General features: G+C 39.0%; 1 protein-coding gene across 2 annotated transcripts in view; it reads right to left on the bottom strand.

Moving 5' to 3' along the window:
* Positions 1-18073: 18073 nt before the first annotated feature.
* The window catches only part of IQCH (IQ motif containing H), a 257001-nt gene continuing 255611 nt past the window's right edge, over positions 18074-19463 (bottom strand). For both annotated transcript variants that reach the window (XM_050795929.1, XM_050795930.1), the window contains one exon: positions 18074-18616. In XM_050795929.1, coding sequence (XP_050651886.1) covers positions 18503-18616 — 114 coding nt within the window. In that variant the 3' untranslated portion in view covers positions 18074-18502. The remainder of the gene's footprint in view (positions 18617-19463) is intronic.

Raw genomic sequence — 19463 nt, 5'->3', positions numbered from 1 at the left:
AAAAGCCAGTGGGGAGAAAGCACTCAGGACACATGACATTACTTCAGAAATGTAATTCTCTACAAATCCCACTGCTGAAACTGCCTGTTGTGACCTGAGACCAGTTTTATCTGTAACTGCTGAGATAACTTGCTGCAACTCTAGAATTAATTCTCCCCACTGCCTTACCTATTGAAGCTTGCCAGCTCCTCAGAACCTTACTAGTGCCAATGAACTTTCTCAAAGAGCACTATGTAACATTTTTCTGTTTTATAAAAGCTCCAACCGTCTCTTCGCTCTTCGGACATATTGAAGACCACCTGGTCTGTGTGTATATACCAAATTGCAATTTTTCCCCCCAAAAAAGTGTTAAATTTAGAGATTAATCTCTGTATCTTTATTTTAACTTCAACATAGTGGCAGTTACAGCAGACTCAGTATCCAGTTTATTTCTGCATCTTCTGTTTTGGTTGTACACTATCAAGAAAATTCCGATTTCTTCAGAGAAGTAGATACAAATAAGAGTGGTTTTTAAATTATTCATCTTGAAATCCGGCCATGTGCTTCAATTACAAAAATGGCAGCAGGAGATTAATTATGAGATCCACACTGAAATGACTTAACCTCAAATTAATGTGTGGGCAGTTTGCAATATGTTAAATTTTGGCATTATCTGTCTTTTGGCAATATAAAAATCTTTTTTAAAAAAACATGAAATTTGAATTGAACATGTGCAGAATCCCTGAAGTATGTCTGAGAAACCCTAGGTTCTGTGGCATATGAGATGAAAACCACTGACAAAGAGGACCAGATATTACATATGTTCACTGCATTTTTGCATCAAGAAGGCTTGGGAAAAGGGCTACCAAACTGAAGGACTTCTGTTGGTAACAACTCTCTTGGCTAAACCTCATCAGCAGTGAAGGTTTCTCTTAACCCGAACCTCTTTCACTATCTCCCTTTCTTTTCTATTCTAAGATAGAAAGTTCCCTCAAAGAGAGACAAAAATGGTGGGCCACACCCCATATTTAAGAGTGTTTGAATGAAACATTCCCTTACCTAAAGATACAGAGATGGAGAAAATAACATCTCTTCTGACTTTAAGATCATTTGGTGCCACTTCCATAATTGAAATAAGATAATTTCTCAAAACAACAGCAACCAACCCACAACTCAGATCACATGCTTGATTTTCTTTTCAGTTCCAATTCTTCATGGCTGTGAAACAGGGACCTAGGGATGTTGCACTCAAAAGCCTAAGTTGATGTTTTTTTAAAAAATTGTATCCTATAATTAAGAATGCATTAAATAAATACATTTTTCCACATAGCATAGAGAAACGGCATCTCTATTAGAAGGAACCCCTTAAAATGATTATAAAGACCGATACTGTGGACAGCATTTAGCATGTGCACACATACTTCATGCTGCTCCTAGAAGGGACTTTGCATTCCTGTTTTTGTTTTAAAGGCATGTAGAACATTGTAGGTGCCTAGAACATATTAAAAATGAATTTTAGGCTGGGTGTGGTGGCTCTTGCCTGTAATCCCAGCACTTTGGGAGGCCAAGGCAGATGGATCACCTGAGGTTGGAAATTCGAGACCAGCCTGACAAACATGGAAAAACCCCATCTCTACTAAAAATACAAAATTAGCCAGGTGTGGTGGCTCATGCCTGTAATCCCAGCTACTTGGGAGGCTGAGGCAGGAGAATCGCTTGAACCCAGGAGGCGGAGGTTGCAGTGAGCCAAGATTGCACCATTGCACTCCAGCCTGGGCAACAAGAGCGAAACTCCATCTCAAAAAAAAAAAAAAAAAAAAAAAAAAAAAAGAATTTAATAAAATTGATAAATTGGGATAGTTTAAAATTAAAATTTTCTATTCATCAAAAGCCATATGAAGAGACTAAAAAGGTAATTCATAGAGTGGAAGAAGTATTTGCAATACATATATCTGATAAAGCATTTGAGTATCTAGAACACACTCATACAAATCATTAAGAAAAAGACAATCAATGGAAAAATGAACAAATATTTTAATGGACATTTTATAAAGAAGAATAACCAGTGGTCCAATAAACAGGTGAAAAGTGCTTGATTCCAATAATTATCTGAGAAATAGAAATTAAAAACCTCAATGCAATACCATTACACACCTACTAGAATGGTTAAAGTAGAAGAGACAGAAAATACTAAGTATTGGTTAGGATTTGGAGTAATTGGAACTCTTATACATTGCTGGCCCCCATTTTGGAAAAATTTTTGGCAGTATAGTGCTATGTATATAATAGCTGAATATAGGCATGCCTTATGACCCAGGCGTAACACACCTAGATCTGTATTGGTATTGGTCTGCTTGGGCTGCCATAACAAAATACCACAGATTGGGTAGCTTAACAGAAATTTATTTCTCATAGTTCTGGAGGCTAGGAAGTCCAAGATCAAGGTGCTGGCCAATTGGGTTCCTAATGAGGGTTCTCTTCCTGGCTTATACATGGCTGCATTCTCACTGTGTCTTTGCATGGCGGAGAGAGAGCTCTGCTGTCTCTTCCTGTTTGTTTGTTTGTTTGTTTGTTTGTTTTATGGTTTTGAGACAGAGAGTCTCACTCTGTTCGCCCTGGCATGCAGTGGCACCATCATAGCTCACTGCAGCCTGGAACTTCAGAGCACAAGCAATTCTCCTACCTCAGACTCCTGAGTAGCTGGGACTACAGGCACACACCACCATGCTCAGCTATTTTTTTTTTTTTTTTTTTTTTTTTGTAGAGATAGGGGTCTCACTATGTTTCATTTATATATGGTGTAAAAGTAGGCAAAAACTCATCTATGCTATTAGTGTTAGAAGGCAAGACAGTGATTAGTTACCCTTAGCGGAGTGGGTCTAGGGGGAAGCCTGTGACTAGAAGGAACATGAAGACTTCTGAGAATTATTCTCTTTCTTGATCTGGATCCTGGTTGAATGAGTATATTCACTTTGTGAAAATTATTTTAACTGTACACATTTGATATGTGTATCTTTCTCTTTCTTTCCTCCTTTCTTTTTATTTTCTCTTTTTCTCTTTCGAGGCAGTATTTTGCTGTGTCACCCAGGCTGAAGTGCCATGGCATGATCATGGCTCACTGCAGCCTCTACCTCCCAGGCTCAAGAGATCCTCCCAGCTCAGCCTCCCAAGTAGCTGGGACTACAGACCTGAACCACTATGCCCAGCTAATTTTTTGTATTTTGTATTTTTTGTAAAGACATGGTCTCACTTTGTTTTGCAGGCTGATCTTGAACTCCTGGGCTCAAGCAATCCTCCTACCTCGGCCTCCCAATGTGTTGGGATTACAGGCGTGAGTTGCAGTGCCCAGCTGATATATATACTTTTCTATATGTATATTATACTTCAATAAAAAGTTTGAAACAGAAAATGAGTTCTACAGGTAGTACTATATATTAACACATCCTGTTGTTATCATTCATTAAGTATCTGCAGAGAACATGTCACTGTGGACTTGACCCAGATCTTATCCTGTACATGTATAGAACAGTTATTCTCATGTTGCTTTTTTGATCTTACTGTGAGATCCTGATTTAGTCATATATTTCTAAGTGTGATTTAAAACAGAATAGATTAGGGATGTAGTATTCAACTCACTGCTATTCCCAGAGGGAGAAGTGTAGGAAAGTTACTGGGTGCCTATGTCAGCAAGTTGGTAAAAGATAAAGGAACTATGAACAAGAGATAGAAATGTTTACATTTAGGATTTTATTTTAAATTTCTACTTTGAGGCCTAAGGGCCTTTGGTTCCATGAAAGAAGGACCATGGAGAGGATACTGTCCCATTCATATTCCAGCATGCTTTAGAACTTAAAAATAGATACTCACAGGAGCCACAGACATTGGTTTTCTAGAAACCCAAATCTGCTTGGTGGCTCAGTGCCCTCTAAGCCATGCTCAGCACTAGGAGAGATGGCTTGAGAGACCCCTGCAGCTGGATGAATGTTCATTAATTCTCCCCAACTCCGCCAGTGGCAAATACCGCTCCCTGCTCCATTCCTGTATCCTTGTGTTGCCCTGGCAAGGACAATATACATTGGCTTTATGCAAAATTATCCTCATGGAAATACTGAGTTATGGCAGAAGTCGTTAGGAAAGGAAGGAACTGCTATATTCTTATCTAGATCTTCTTGAGTCTTTCTGTTGAACTGATTGAGGTTCTGAAGGCCCCCAAGGAGTAGGCTGCTGTTACAGAGTAGCAAGAAGAATTATTGTAGTAAAGCACTTTACTGTTAACATAGTGGGTATAGACTTCATCCAAAAGCATCTCGTGTCTCAACTACTGTCGGTGTTTCTCTTCACTGGAACGTAGACTTCCTAAGGCCAGGGATTGATGTCTATTTTATTAACTTTTGTGATCCCAGCACCTAAAACAGTACTTGGCATATGGAAGGCACTCTACTTGTTGAATACATGAGGGGTATGGGGGAAAGTGGGTGAAGTGAATACAATCAGTATGTTTGAAAGATGTTGGAGAAAGGAAGTTACAATATGTAGGGTCAGTGGTTTTAACTAAAATTTTAATTTTGATCGTTGGAGAGATTAAACTGCAGAATAGGTAAGAAAGGTATCCAGGGTCATATATCAGAATCAAGACTAAAAATCCTGTCCTCCTGGCTTTCAGTGTGCTTTTCGTTAGGAAACAGTTCTACTCCTGAAGCTGTCCTCTTAGGTTTAGCAAGAGTTCTGGACAGAAATAGGGTTACAATTAAGCATTAATCAGGCTGCACTTCGGCCGACTTCCTTGTGACTGAAAGTCACACAGCACTACGTACTGACCACTTGCATCCCCACTGTTCCCACAGATGGGATTTCTGACTGTAGAATCATAAGGCTTTTCTTTAAGAATTGCTTAAGATGTTTTTCAGATCTCAAATTCCAGTGAAACAGCTGACACCAACCAGTTTGAAGACCTCCACAGAGGAACGGAATCACTATGAGAATCCACTTTCTTCATCTCTCTGTCTCATGGCTTCGCCTTGCACTGTTTGACCAATCAATGTTCTCCACACTTTGGTCTGCTCTAAAACCCTTAAAAACCCAGCCCAGCCCCAAACTCCTAGGTGAGACAAATTTGAGATTTCCTCCCATCTCATTCTTTCTCTGCTATACCCCAGTCCTAGTGTCTTGGTGTATTACCTTGCTGCGCACATCAGGCAATAGAACAATTATGGTTACACTCCCAACTCCTGCTGTGAATGCTGATACTCTGGAATCCGGAGGCAAGGAGACATATTCGTGACTTTTTTTTTTTTTTTTTTGAGTTAGGGTCTTGTTCTGTCACCCAGGCTGGAGTTCAATGGTGCGATCTCAGCTCACTGCAGCCTCAACCTCCTAGAATCAGATGATCCTCCCTCCTTAGCCTCCTGAGAAGCTGGGACTGTAGGCACATGCCACCACACCTAGCTAAGTTTTTTATTTTTTGTAGAGATAGAATCTCCCTATGTTGCCCATGCTGGCCTTGAACTCCTGGGCTCAAGTGATCCTCCTGACTCCCAAGATGCTGAGATTTCAGGCATGGGCCACGCTGCCCAGCCTATATTTGTGACTTTTAAAATCTGATAATGACATATGCTGATAGATAACAGTCCATTTTATGGGCATGTTTCCAATATCACAAATCCTCATATGTTTGGGGAAGTATTTGAAAACATAGCCAAATAAATTCACCTTGTCACATGGGTCATAGTTATGATTCCATCTTCATAAAGTGAGCCTTGTTTTATCAACAGATACATTCATGAAAAGCATGTGACATTTTGGTAACATGAATAATTTTTTTACACCTAATCCTGAAGACGTTTTGGCTTCATTGCTGATCTTCAATGACAGTGGCTCTTAGCCCTTTAGCTTTAACTGTCTCTGCCCCCTCCCACACCCCATCTCACTGACAAGTAGTTAATGATCTATAAACAAATACTGAAATGCCCTAAGGGGACCCTCAATTTAAGGAGTCCGTGAATCCTGTGATAATGGAAATACAGTAGTCCACCAGCTGATTTACGATTTGTCAGTTTAGGTTTTTGAAGGGAAGTTCCACTGGTATTTTCAGATGGTAGAGGTTTTTAATTTACTGCACAATAGCACTAGACTTTCTCTATTTTTTTCTTTCAGGAGAAAACTTTCAAAAATGCTAACCTGCCTTTGCAGCTCCATTGTGTGAAATACCACTTTGTGTGTGCACATTTCAGTTTCTTAAGCAAAAAGTGGCTACAGAGGGTATTAATCTCCATGTAATGATATCTACCAGTTTCTAGGTGTTTATGTTATTCTAGGTGCTTTACACCTACTGTCTCATTTAAACAACACTCCAGAGCAAGGTTTCATTTTCTTCATTTTCAGGCTGAGGGAATGAAATGTCAAAAGTCAGAGAGGGTAATGTGGTTATTCACAGTCACAGAGCAGGCAGGTGGTGGAGCTGGGATTTGAACCTGTAAGAGCTGGACTCAAAAACCCATGCTTTGAACACAAAGACTCAGGAAATAGCATTCTAGACCCAAAATACAATCCAGTTAACCAGAAATCTATCTGGCTGAAAGTAAATTTTGGGGCATGCATGATGACTCAAAAAGAATGACTTTGGCCGGGCGCAGTGGCTCACGCCTGTAATCCCAGCACTTTGGGAGGCTGAGGGGGCGGATTACCTGAGATCAGGAGTTTGAGATCAGCCTGAGCAACATGGTGAAACCCCGTCTCTACTGAAAATACAAAATTAACCGGGCGTGGTGACACATGCCTGTAATCCCAGCTACTCAGGAGGCTGAGGCAGGATAATTGCTTGATCCTGGGAGGTGGAGGATGCGGTGAACTGAGATCGCGCCATTGCACTCCAGCCTGGGCAACAAGAGTAAACCTCCGTCTCACCAAAAAAAAAAAAAAAAAAAAAAAAAAAAAAAAAAAAAAAAAAAAGGTGACTTTTGTTTTGTTTTGTTTTTAGATGGAGTTTCGCTCTTGTCCAGGCTAGAGTGCAATGGCACAATCTCGGCTCACTGTAACCTCCACCTCCTGGGTTCAAGCAATTCTCCTGTGTCAGCCTCTGGAGTAGCTGATTACAGGCATGTGCCACCACACTCAGCTAATTTATGTATTTTTAGTAGAGATAGGGTTTCACCATGTTGGTCAGGGTGGTCTCAAACTCCTGACCTCAGGTGATCCACCTGCCTGGGGCTCCCAAAGTACTGGGATTACAGGCGTGAGCCACTGCACCTGGTCAAAAGAGTGACTTTCAAAACTAGATTACTTTAAAAAATTGATGTAAAACAACTATTTCTATGTATATTAAAAAGTACTTTTAGAATATCTTTAAAATGGAAAGCCACGTGCTAATAAGTTTGGACACCCCCAACAAAGGTCCCAAATGTAAGCAAATTATCAAGCTCTAAAACTCGGGTTTGAGTTGGGGAACCTGAGGAAAGTGTATATGTGGATTCTTTGGACTATTTTTACAACTTTTCTATAAGCCTAAAATTTTATTCAAACAAAAACGTTTAGTTTTTTAAAGTTAGGTTTTAATTTAGAGAGCATCTGGCTGCAGTTGGGGTGGATATGAGTAATGCTGCTGCTATGAATAATATGCACATTAGTCCAAGCCAGCATCTCCATGAACCACAACTTGGGGTTCAGCTTCTTTTATTTATTTCTCATTGCTATTCCTAATAAAGCAAGATGTTAAAGCTAACTACATGCTCTATTAATTATATGAAGGTGAACTTGAGTCATATTTGTTACTGAAGATGATTAATAATTACCAGTTCTGCGCACGTTTCTGGTGCATTTCAGTAAATAAACAGGGTACATTGTTGGGTAGTAATTGATTAATTAGCACATTCATCCTACACAGCTCAATGGTCTAAGGATGCTGAGTTTGAGATATTGCTCATAATTATTACAAGAAACAAGTCTGTTTCATTTCTCAGTTTATTCTTCTGTACACTAAGTTTTTTTTTTTTTTTTTTTTTTTTCCTAAATCGAATGCTTAATGGTTCAAAACCTTTTAGGTTTTCTTCAGATAAATCAACTCATGAAAAATTGCTAGTCATAATCACAGAATCTTGTTTTTGTGTGAACTAGGGTGAAAACTTTTCAAGGCTGATTTTAACACGGGATCTTGCTGTTAAACTGGATCAAATACTGTAAATATAGGGCACTTCCCCACCATGCAGGAAATGCTCATTGAGCACCTATGCGCAACAGGGGCACTGGAATCTCATTTGCTTCCCAACCACATCAAATAAGCTCAGGATTGCAAGTGTCATCAGGTTGGCACTTTGCAGCACCAAGCAAATATACTGAGTAATCTTCAGAGAAGGATAACAGCATGCGTCGGTCGCCATTTTAACTGTGTAGCAAGTTACGAATTTTGTTCTAATTTATTGAGCCAGCGTGCAGTGGAGAGACAGAGTAGTTGTGAGAGCTATGGACAGGGAGTCAGGAGTCTTGGGTTCTTGTCTCTATTCTTTCTTGAAGAAGCCATGTGACTATGGGCACATCCCTTCCCCATTCTCTAAGCATGGATCACTCATCTAGAAAATGAAGGCTTCAACCAGGGACAAAGAGGTATGGTGAAAATCCAGACCTTTGAGTCTGGACTCCCTAACACCAGTTATATTATTTTAGGGAAATTATTTAACCTGAGTTTCTGCTCTGTTTACTTGAGTTTATTGTAGGATCAAACGAGATGAAAACACTTTATAAACGATAAAGTACCATATGAATATGTTATTAATATTAATAACTTTCTTAACTGGTTGATGCTAACATGATATGTATTTGATGGATGCATCAAAATGCCCATGTACCAGTTTAATAATAGGGAATTTTTAGCATCCTTTATGCCATTATTAAAATCTCACTGGGTAAGAGTTTCCAGTGTATCTTGATAATTTACTGCTAAGTAAAAAACACAGTCTGTACAGTATGTCTGGGATGATCCTATTTCTAAATTTATATGTCCAAAGAAAAAAGAATCTGTATAATAGAAACTCAAAATGATAAAAGAATAAAAGCAATATATATTAAGCAAGCAACTGTTACTACTGAGAGAGAATTTTCTAGGAGATATGTACATGTATATATGTGTGTTTATATATATACATTTGTTTATATACATACTTTTTTTTTTTCTTTTGAGACGGAGTCTTACTGTCTCCCAGGCTGGAGTTCAGTGGTGCGATCTTGGCTCACTGCAACCCCCAGGTTCAAGTGATCCTCCTTCCTCAGCCTCCCTCGTAGCTGGGATTACAGGCATGCACCACCACACCCAGCTAATTTTGTATTTTTGGTAGAGATGGGGTTTCACCATGTTGGCCAGGCTGGTCTCGAACTCCTGACCTCAGGTGATCTGCCCACCTCGGCCTCCCAAAGTGCTGGGATTACAGGCATGAGCCATTGCACCTGGCCAACATTCATATATCATTAAATTTACAATCCATTGAGTGAGACAGATAACTATGTAATGTATCTATTATGTGATATTACATAATACTACACATTGTTAATTGGCTTTGAAGAAAAATAAAGCAGAGTAAGAGAATAGAGAGTAATGGTGGTACTACTTTAGGAGGGTGGTCAGGGAGGCCCCCCTGGTCTGGTGAGAGTTGGGCAGAGACCTGAATGCAGCAAGTGAGTGAGCCAGGCAAGCTGCGGAGGTAAGAGTGTCCCAGGAAGAGGGAATGGCAAATGCAGAGGACCTAGGCAGGAATCATAGCAGATACACTCCAAAACCTTGACAGTGGTTATCTCCAGGTGGTGGAATAAAAATTGATTTAATTTTTTTCTTATGCTTTCCTGTTTTACCAAGTTTTTTTTTTTTTTTTTTTTAAATGTGTTTCCGAAGAAGCTATGTTACGCTATTTGTTTTCTGGAATGAGGGTACGTTTCCATAATTAGAAAAATCAAAAACTCTACAGGCATCCTGAAAGACAAAGTCATCTTAAGAAGAATGTTTATGAGTAGTTTTGAAAGCTCATGTCGGCCGGGCGCGGTGGCTCAAGCCTGTAATCCCAGCACTTTGGGAGGCCGAGACGGGCGGATCACAAGGTCAGGAGATCGAGACCATCCTGGCTAACACGGTGAAACCCCGTCTCTACTAAAAAATACAAAAAACTAGCCGGCGAGGTGGCGGGCGCCTGTAGTCCCAGCTACTCGGGAGGCTGAGGCAGGAGAATGGTCTAAACCCGGGAGGCGGAGCTTGCAGTGAGCTGAGATCCGGCCACTGCACCCCAGCCTGGGCGACAGAGCAAGACTCTGTCTCAAAAAAAAAAAAAAAAAAAAAAAAGAAAGCTCATGTCGTCGATAAGTTTTTGTTTTCATGGTGTTAGTGCCAAGAGCCTATGAGCTGTAGTGAGAATAAAAGGAGCAGAGAGGTTTCCGCCTTGGCGATGAAGTTCAAAGAAGTGTTTTACACATAAGTTTTGGTCATAATAACAAATGTAATCTTTGTAGAGGGATATAGAATCATCTTGCTTCCAGCTCCTTGTTCAGGCCTTGCTGCATGAATGTCAGAATACTTCCTAAAAAGGCTGTGCCTGCCCACTGGTTGATGGTGGCCAGGAAACACGGTGGCATTTTCGGATGTCTTTAGAAGATGGGATTAAAGGTGGCAGGTAGAAATAGCTTCACCATTTTATTATATCTCATGTATGCAGTTCACCAGGGACTATATTGCAAGATGGAATATTAGGAAATGAATCTTCCATCTCTTTTTGGGTACAGGCAAATATTAAAGCTCAGAGACAGCGCTGCAGCTACCCAGAGATGCTCTGGTTTGTACAAGGACAGAAATGCCCAGGTAAAGTTTCTTATTCTCATTTCTTTTTTTATTTATTTATTTTTTTTGAGATGGAGTCTTACTCCGTTACCCAGGCTGGAGTGTAGTGGCACGATCTTGGCTCACTGCAACCTCCGCCTCCTGGGTTCAAGCGATTCTCCTGCCACAGCCTCCCAAGTAGCTGGGGCTACAGGTGACCGCCACCATGCCTGGCTAATTTTTGAATTTTTAGTAGAGAGTAGGTTTCACCATGTTGGCTAGGCTGGTCTCGAACTCCTGACTTCGTGATCCACCCGCTTTGGCCTCCCAAGGTGCTGGGATTACAGGCATAAGCCACTCTGCCCGGTCTCTTATTCTCATTTCTATTTCATCTTTTTCCATCAAGATCTTCTAGTACAGAAGGTATACATGACATCGGTTCAAATAAAAATGCTTTCAAAATAAGATGTTTCCATTAGTTTTGTTGATTAACAATAACTGAGAGCTCAGTGCCGAAACTGAAACACAAAAAATGAAGGACATGATCCCAGTCTAAAGGAGGTGTTGTATTTGGCTTCATATGGCTCCTTTTCATAAGAAAAATGTGTTGCAAGGAACTATTTTAAAATGATGCAATATTTTGCAACCATTTAAAATCGTAGGCCTTTCGGATAGTAGATGCGGGTGTTTAAGGGGCAAAGTATTTTCAAAATATTTTCATCCATTGTTTCCAATACATGGAAGAAAGCTGGAAGAAGAGACCACCTCCTTGCATGATACATAAAATTTTGGCTGGGCAAGGTGACTCCTGCCTGTGATCCCAGCACTTTGGGAGGCCGAGGTGGGTGGATCACCTGAGGTCAGGAGTTTGAGACCAGCCTGGCCAACATGGTGAAACCCCGTCTCTACTAAAAATAGAAAAATTAGCTGGGTGTGGTGGTGGGTGCCTGTAATCCCAGCTACTCAGGAAGCTGAGGCAGGAGAATCGCATGAACCCAGGAGGCGGAGATTGCAGTGAGCTGAAATCACGCCACTGCACTCCAGCCTGGGTGATAGAGTGAGGCTCCATCTTAAAAAAACAAGAAACTAAACAACAACAACAACAACAACAATTTTGTCCCTTTTATATACATTGATGATGGTGGCATAGAATTGTAGAACATCAGAGCTGGAAGGAAGCTTAAATATCAGTTCCTCTTTCTTATTTTATGTATCAGAAACCTGAGAACTAAAGAGGAGAAATTATTCGTTTATTAAGGAAAGAGCTTAAATTAAAACCCGTTAAGACATTTAAATCTAAAGTAGATGTCATACATATTCCATACCCATTTAGAATACCTACAGATGCCACATAATCACTACTCTGCCCTTCCAAATATTTGCAGGTGAGTGGAGGCATTTGCCCTTTTATGCATTCTCTGTGGTGTGGCACAAAGTTGCATAGGTATGGCAACAAAGACGTGGTCTGGATGTGAATTCTAGAGTGTTTAGACAGCATTAAGCTCAGAATAAAAACAATAGTTTTCATGCTATTGAAAACATTTAAAAATGTTTATTTAGTAATAACATTTCATTTTAATGAATATAATTTCACTTATATTCTCCTAATACATGATTTTTAAAAAACAGCTTTTTGAGGTATTATTGACATTCATAAACTGCACATATTGACAAAGATTCTCTCCTTGACTAAACTCCGGCCAGGCTCCTCCCAGCCCTCTTCTTGACCAGGCCTTAACCTTGGCCTATGAAGACTTGAACAAACATTAACATAGTTTCTAATAGCTCAAGGCTGCAACCCTAAGATGACCCTAGCCCCCTCTTAAAATACTGCTTGAGAAAACTCCAGGGTGCCAAAAGAATAAACTTTCTTGTAGCCAATCCTAAATTAGGGCTCCTGTCTCCCAGTTTCTGTGGGAGAGTAGGAGCCTAACTTCTGTGTCAGTTAGCAAAACCAGGTGGGTTTCACATGAACCAACCCCGCTTCCTGGTTTCTGTTATTTTTCACTTCCCTGACTCTACTGAGCAGCCACTGTCCCCTCTTCTGTTCCCTCATTCTCCTCTTACAATGCCCAGTCAGCTCTGTGCAAATTGAAGTTGAATTCAGTTTACACTGAACCCTTTTCCCTATTGCAATAGTGTATTACTGATTAAAATCTCTCCTTACCACTTTTACTAGTGTCCGGCCTTATTTATCTTTGACAATATTTAACATGTACAATTAGATAAGTTTTGACATCTGTATATACCCAATAAATCATTTGTATGTCAGTATAGTGAAAATATCCATCACCCAGCATTTTCCTTCTGCCTCTTTGTAATCTTCTTCCTCCTTCTCCTTCTCACCCTATTCCCACCCTTTCTCTCATCCCCAGGTTACTACTCACTATGGTTTTTATGTTCTAAAATGTTAAATAGGTATATACGTTTTTTGTCTTCATTTTTTCATTCAACATAGAGATTCTTCTATGCTGTTGATTTATTAATAGTTTCTTTCTTTTCATTGCTCAGTGGTGTTCCATTTTATGGATTATCCCACTATTTTTAATTTGTTCATCTGCTGATGGACATTTGGGTTGTTTCCAGCCTTGGGGTATTGTAAACCAAGCTGCTTTGATCATTCCTGTGCAAGTCTTTGTATGGACATATGCTTTCTTCTCTCTTGAGCAAGTACCTAGGAGTGGAATGGCTGGATTGTATGGTTGGTGTAGAAACATGATTTTTGAATGACTGTATAGAAGTCTTTAATGTAGATATTTCATATTTTTAAAACAATACCCTATTATTGAACATTTAGACCTTTAGATTCTGCACTATTGTTGCAAATGATCTAAATTTTTGGCTTAGCAATGTGTTTATAGATATTCAACTTGGAAAAATAAAGCCCGAGAAAATGAAAAGCCATGGAAAGGGAATCTGCAAACAAAGAGCATGTTCCTAAATAATTTTGAGTTTTTCAACGATTGCAAAGTATTTTGTGTCCTTTCCTGGGAAGCAAAGTGGCATGAATCTTTAAATGAATCAAAATTTTAATTTTAATTTGGAGTTTATTTTGCAACCAATGGAAGGTCTGCTGTTTTGCTGTCGAGTTTATGGGATGATGATTTCATCATAACATTCCTTATGAGGCTATTGCAGTAAACTTGGGTGTGGCCTTTTGTTTCTGGGAGCTATAATTAGCCATCTGGTATACTTTATAACAGTTTGTTAAATAAAAACATCTTAAAATGTAGCATTTTGCTCACTTCTGTCTCCTCTCTCTCTCTCCTTTCTGCCTCTGTGTGTGTGTGTGTGTGTGTGTGATGACACACATGTATAGGGTGACAATTGTAAAACTGAAACAAAATGTTAATGGCAAAGCTATATTTTTCTGTGCTATGTTTAGGGTCTTCTTATAACAAAAGTTGTTTTCACCACCAGATTTTTAAACAGCAGGGACATGCTTATTATTTACTGTTTTGGTGTCTTTCCCTCATTTACATAAATACCCTAGAAACCAGCAGTTTAAAACTAATAAAAGCCAAGGCCCTCTATCAAGTGCAATAAAGTTTCACAACCATGAGTTAGACTGTTAGAGTGAAAAATAAACCTATATATGTGGTTATGTAGGGGTTTGTTTTTGGAAAGTGTATAATCACATTTCAAAGTTAGAACTTCCATTTGAAGTAGCCATGTAATAATAATACTTAAACATTTATATAGAACGCTTCATCTTTGAAACACTCTCCCAACATTGGCCAATTCATCTCGATTGCTTCCCTGAGGAGCAGGTACTATGCTCTGCCATTTTTCTAGTTAGAAAATTGAGGAAGGTAAGACCAGGCTCGAGAGAGGGAGGGCTGGGGAGGCCAGTTCCTGGCCCTTATTATTCTGTGACTCTTTGGGATGTAATTCCTAACAGCATGCCTCAAGTTTCTGTTCCCCATTGATGAAGTCATTAATAAAACAACAGTATAAATAGTAGCTCTATCGGCTTTGAGCTCTTAGATGCAGTCCTGACCTTCCTGTGGCACACCTCTTGAAAGGAATGATATGTGGAGAAGATACAGAAGAGCCCATTGCGATGGGTTGATCCAAACTTCTTCCAGTGAGAAAAGTGAAGTCGAATGCTTCCCCACTCCCCCAGCTGCCACCCTCACATTATCTTGGCAACTTCATTTACAGTTTTCCAGATGCGATTTACCATGATTAGTACATTTAAAGAGTTGCACAAATTTGTTATGCACATTAAAGCCAGAGGAACAGTAAAACAAAACTAATGAACATTTACATTTTTGGAAATATAATTAATGTATGCTTGAGAAATTCTGAAAGATAAACATTTAAATGTTAAAATACTTATTACCTTCCCCACAGGGATAGTGTTGGGAATTAATGAGATAACAAATGTAAAGTGCTTTGAGCTCTTTAGAAGAAAGGTGCCAAATGAACACAAATGATTATTAATTGTTAAAGCTATCAGATGGTTACTAATATATTACTTGTGATAAAATATGTATTTTTATACTTAAAAAATGGGACGCTTACAATTCTTAAGATGACACAGCTGAAATAATGGTCCCCAAACTCCTTCCAGGCTATTCCACATTTTGTTGGAAGCCTTTCCCAATGCTTCTATGATTTCTTAACCTTATACTCATCTCTCAAAACTTCAGGGCATGACTTCCCAGCTTTCACATTCTATGCCTTTCCAACATCATTCTTCACCAGTCTTACAGATCCATCACCATAGGAGAATTCCACTGACACCATTTTTTTCTTCTGACTTTGATCATATAATTGCAATGCCTTACCATGCTGTCAGTTGTACAAGCTCATTTTATTAGCAGGAAGTATGCGTAAGTTAACCTGCTTTTTTTCTATGTTTTAAACAATACACTAGAATTTGTTATTCTAAAAATGTGCAAATTCCTTGGATGATCTGGGGCAAGTGAAACTAAACCCTCTACTTTGTACAACATGCTGGAATTTGTGGTAAAAGAGAGCAAATCCCAAATTTCTTTCGTTTAGCTTGAGACATGGGGTGAGACACTCTCACTAAGTCTCAATTTCCTCATATGTAAAATGAGAACAGTTGTAGTACCTACACGCATGGAGTTTTTGGAAAGATGCAATAAAATAATGTATATGAAGCTTTTAGCACAATACATCCCTAGCCCCCAGTTTGTTCTATAAGTAACTGTAAGTAGCTTATGGAAAGGTCACTAAATAGGAAGGTGGCACAGGTAGGCAGTAGCACATTTAATATTATAATCTCTTTGGTTTCTTTAAAGTCAATATAAAAGAGGTAATATATTAAGGGAGATACTTATATCCAATAATGCTCTCCAACCACTGCAAACATTCAACATTAAATAATGGGTCATTTCTCATACAAAGACACCTCCATTGTTTAATGTATGCTTCTCCCAAAAACTTCCTGGAAGATGATATATAATTTCCCCAAAATCCTCTTACCACCAAATATTTCAGTTTCCTATTTAGAAGAGCAAAAGCTCAGTAATTAATTCATTGTGACTATTTTTTTTTTTTTTTTTTTTTTTTTTTTTTTTTTTTTTTTGAGATGGAGTCTCACTCTGTCGCCAGGCTGGAGTGCAGTGGTGCAATCTCGGCTCACTGCAACCTCCGCCTCCCAGGTTCAAGCGATTCTCCTGCCTCAGCCTCCCCAGTAGCTGGGACTACAGGCGCCTGCAACCATGCCCGGCTAATTTTTTGTATTTTTAGTAGAGACGGGGTTTTACGATGCTGGGCAGGATGGTCTCGATCTCTTGACCTCGTGATCCACCCGCCTCGGCCTCCCAAAGTGCTGGGATTACAGGTGTGAGCCACCGAGCCTGGCCCATCGTGACTAAATTATATTTAGGATACTTAGATATTGTACACATATAAATGATTCTTTTTTCAAACATGCCTTAGTTTACCAAGAGCACAGTATCTATGTAACATATATGTGTTAAAAGATAATGGACTATTGCTTCTTTTCAAATGTTCTGTAATTAAAACATGTCACTAATTTAATCTGATCCTCTGGCTTCTTCCACTTAATTACTTGAAGTGATTGTTTCATTATACCAATTTTTCTCCTTTAATTTTGAAGCTGTAGATGTTTAGGTAGAGAACTTTGCTCCCAATCACTTTCACAGGTCTGAATTCTGTGGTGTATGCAAATGATAGCTGCAAAGGAGGAAAGTGGCATTGTCTGAGAAACCAATCAAGTGGGTAAAACAATGGTGTAGAATGGCGAACTCGTTTCGCTATTGCCAGCAGCTTGAGCCTCGGGAGTGCTAATCAAAATTCACATGCAAAACTTCCCGATAGATTTAACAGTTTTGTACTGTTAAGCAGGGGTTCTCGCCATGTGAATGATCCACTACTGTGCCGAACAAAACGGAGACAGTTTTCTTTTAAAGTCCAGAGCAGATGAGAGCCATAAGGAGACAGAGGGTTTCATTTACTCTCAGGACACGATTGTGCCAGTGAACTAATGAGTCTCTTGGACCTTATGTTGCTCTGGCTTCAATCGAGGCGCGACTCTAATGGGCATGTAGTACTTCCTATCTGTCAAGTGTCTGGACAATGGGCCCCTCGAATGGATGAGAGAGATCTGGCAAGAAAAAGAGGTCAGTGTTGTACCTAGCACAGGCAGGAAACCTGGCTAATTAATGTATTTCCAACTATAGCAAAACAAAAGCTCACACAGAGAAATGTTAATTTTATTACAGAAACTCTTAGCCTGTGGCTGAAGCACAGTTAACAAATTATTGAAATTCCATAGGCAAAAATCCTCCTCCTTTTCCCAATACACTAAAATATTTATAAAGGTCATTATTTAAAACAATACATAGTTTTGGTGTTGTAATTTGCTTTTATTTCGCCCTTCAGTAAAGCTCACTGATGTAGAAATAGTTTTGGACAATTATGAAGTGAATGCTGAAAGTTAGTGTCAGCACTACCTAATCTTAACAATCAGCCTTTTTAAAGGTAGTGTAATGTTGAACTAAACTTGAAAAAATCGCGCTGCTGTATTAAATTGGAGAACTAGAGAATACAAATGTTTATTCAAGCTACAGAGCTCGAGTTACACTCCATCTGAAACTAAGAGCAGATACTGCCACCTAGATACATTCTGATGCTTTGGTTAACTAGATGCTGGCTTATCCTACTTTTTGAAAAATGGCAACAATAGCAGACAATAGCGGCTTCGTATAACAAAAACATGATGAATGATAGTCACTGAAAAATTCATATAAATATAATTTCAATATAATTTGAAGCTTTAAAAAAAGGTATTTGTGTTTTGACAAATAACAATGCTTAAGCCTTTATTCAAACCTATAAATGCAGAGTAACTATTAGAAATAGGAGAAAACTTTATAAAACATAAAAAATAAAAGCTGCATGATCCTGAGACCTGTGAGGAAGTAAATGTGGAGGTGATATCAGTAAGACTTTTAACTTTCTTCTTTTATCAGATGACTTTTTTCTGAGTTTGAGAAGAAGAAGGGATGGTTCAGCACTCTCAAATGAAAACACAAATAAGTTTTGGTTTAATAAGTAAAATAAGATCACTTAATAAACAATGTTTTAAAAAGAGCATTTCATTACAATCTCTTCTGATTCACCTCCTAGCACACAAAGCAAACCAATTTCCCCTGGCCTTTATTTCTAACAGAAAAAAAAAAATTTCCCTTTTTATTCCAGACTGGGATCCAAAATGTTATGTATTGTATTCCAGGATTATTTCTTGGGTTTAGAGAGATTTTTATCATCTTTGGACTGTTGCTCCTCTTCATATCTCATTTTGTTTTCCTTTGTTACTCTTAGAATAGTTTCAATATCAGCAATGCTGGTCTGTAAGTAAACAGTAAAGACAATATTTATTACTTAAAGACCTCTTACAATCCCTCTCCCCCAAGCATCTGGTCCTTTTGGGAGTTCACCATGGTTTAGAACAGTTCTATTCAGAATACATTCTACCGACTGGCATTTGTCTACAGATTATGGCTTACCAATCTTGCTGAAATGAGTAAAAAAATTGAGAGTATGGCTCAAGCCTGTAATCCCAGCACTTTGGGAGGCCGAGACCGGCGGATCACGAGGTCAAGAGATCGAGACCATCCTGGCTAACACGGTGAAACCCCGTCTCTATTCAAAAATACAAAAAAACTAGCTGGGCCAGGTAGCAGGCTCCTGTAGTCCCAGCTACTCAGGAGGCTGAGGCAGGAGAAAGGCGTAAACCCGGGAGGCGGAGCTTGCAGTGAGCTGAGATCTGGCTACTGCACTCCAGCCTGGGCGACACAGCGAGACTCTGCCTCAAAAAAAAAAAATTGAGGGTAAGAATTTGGAAAACTTTTTAGAATTTTTATGCCTATTACGTCTAATAATAAAAACATTGGGCTTCTCAATTGTACATCTTTAATTTTTTTCATCGTATTTTTCTAGTAATTAAATTTTCTTCTATTTTGTTAAAAAATATTGATCCATGATAGTCAGATCAAAACAAAACAAAACAAATAGTTCCTTATTATGGATAATTTGAGAAACATTGGTCTAGTCACCCTAAAATGAGGGCTAGTAGGCTGATGGGAGGGTTTCTTTCCATTGGTTGCTGGGAAGAAAACAATGACACCTTCCCATTTACTTTATTTATATTTTATTGAGGTATAATTCCCATACCATAAAATTCACCCTTATAAAG

The sequence above is a fragment of the Macaca thibetana genome, chromosome 7 (genome assembly GCF_024542745.1).
Source record: "Macaca thibetana thibetana isolate TM-01 chromosome 7, ASM2454274v1, whole genome shotgun sequence".
Lineage (NCBI taxonomy): Eukaryota > Metazoa > Chordata > Mammalia > Primates > Cercopithecidae > Macaca > Macaca thibetana.
The sequence above is the reverse complement of the archived record's forward strand: the minus strand, read 5'-3'. Positions and strand labels throughout refer to the sequence as shown.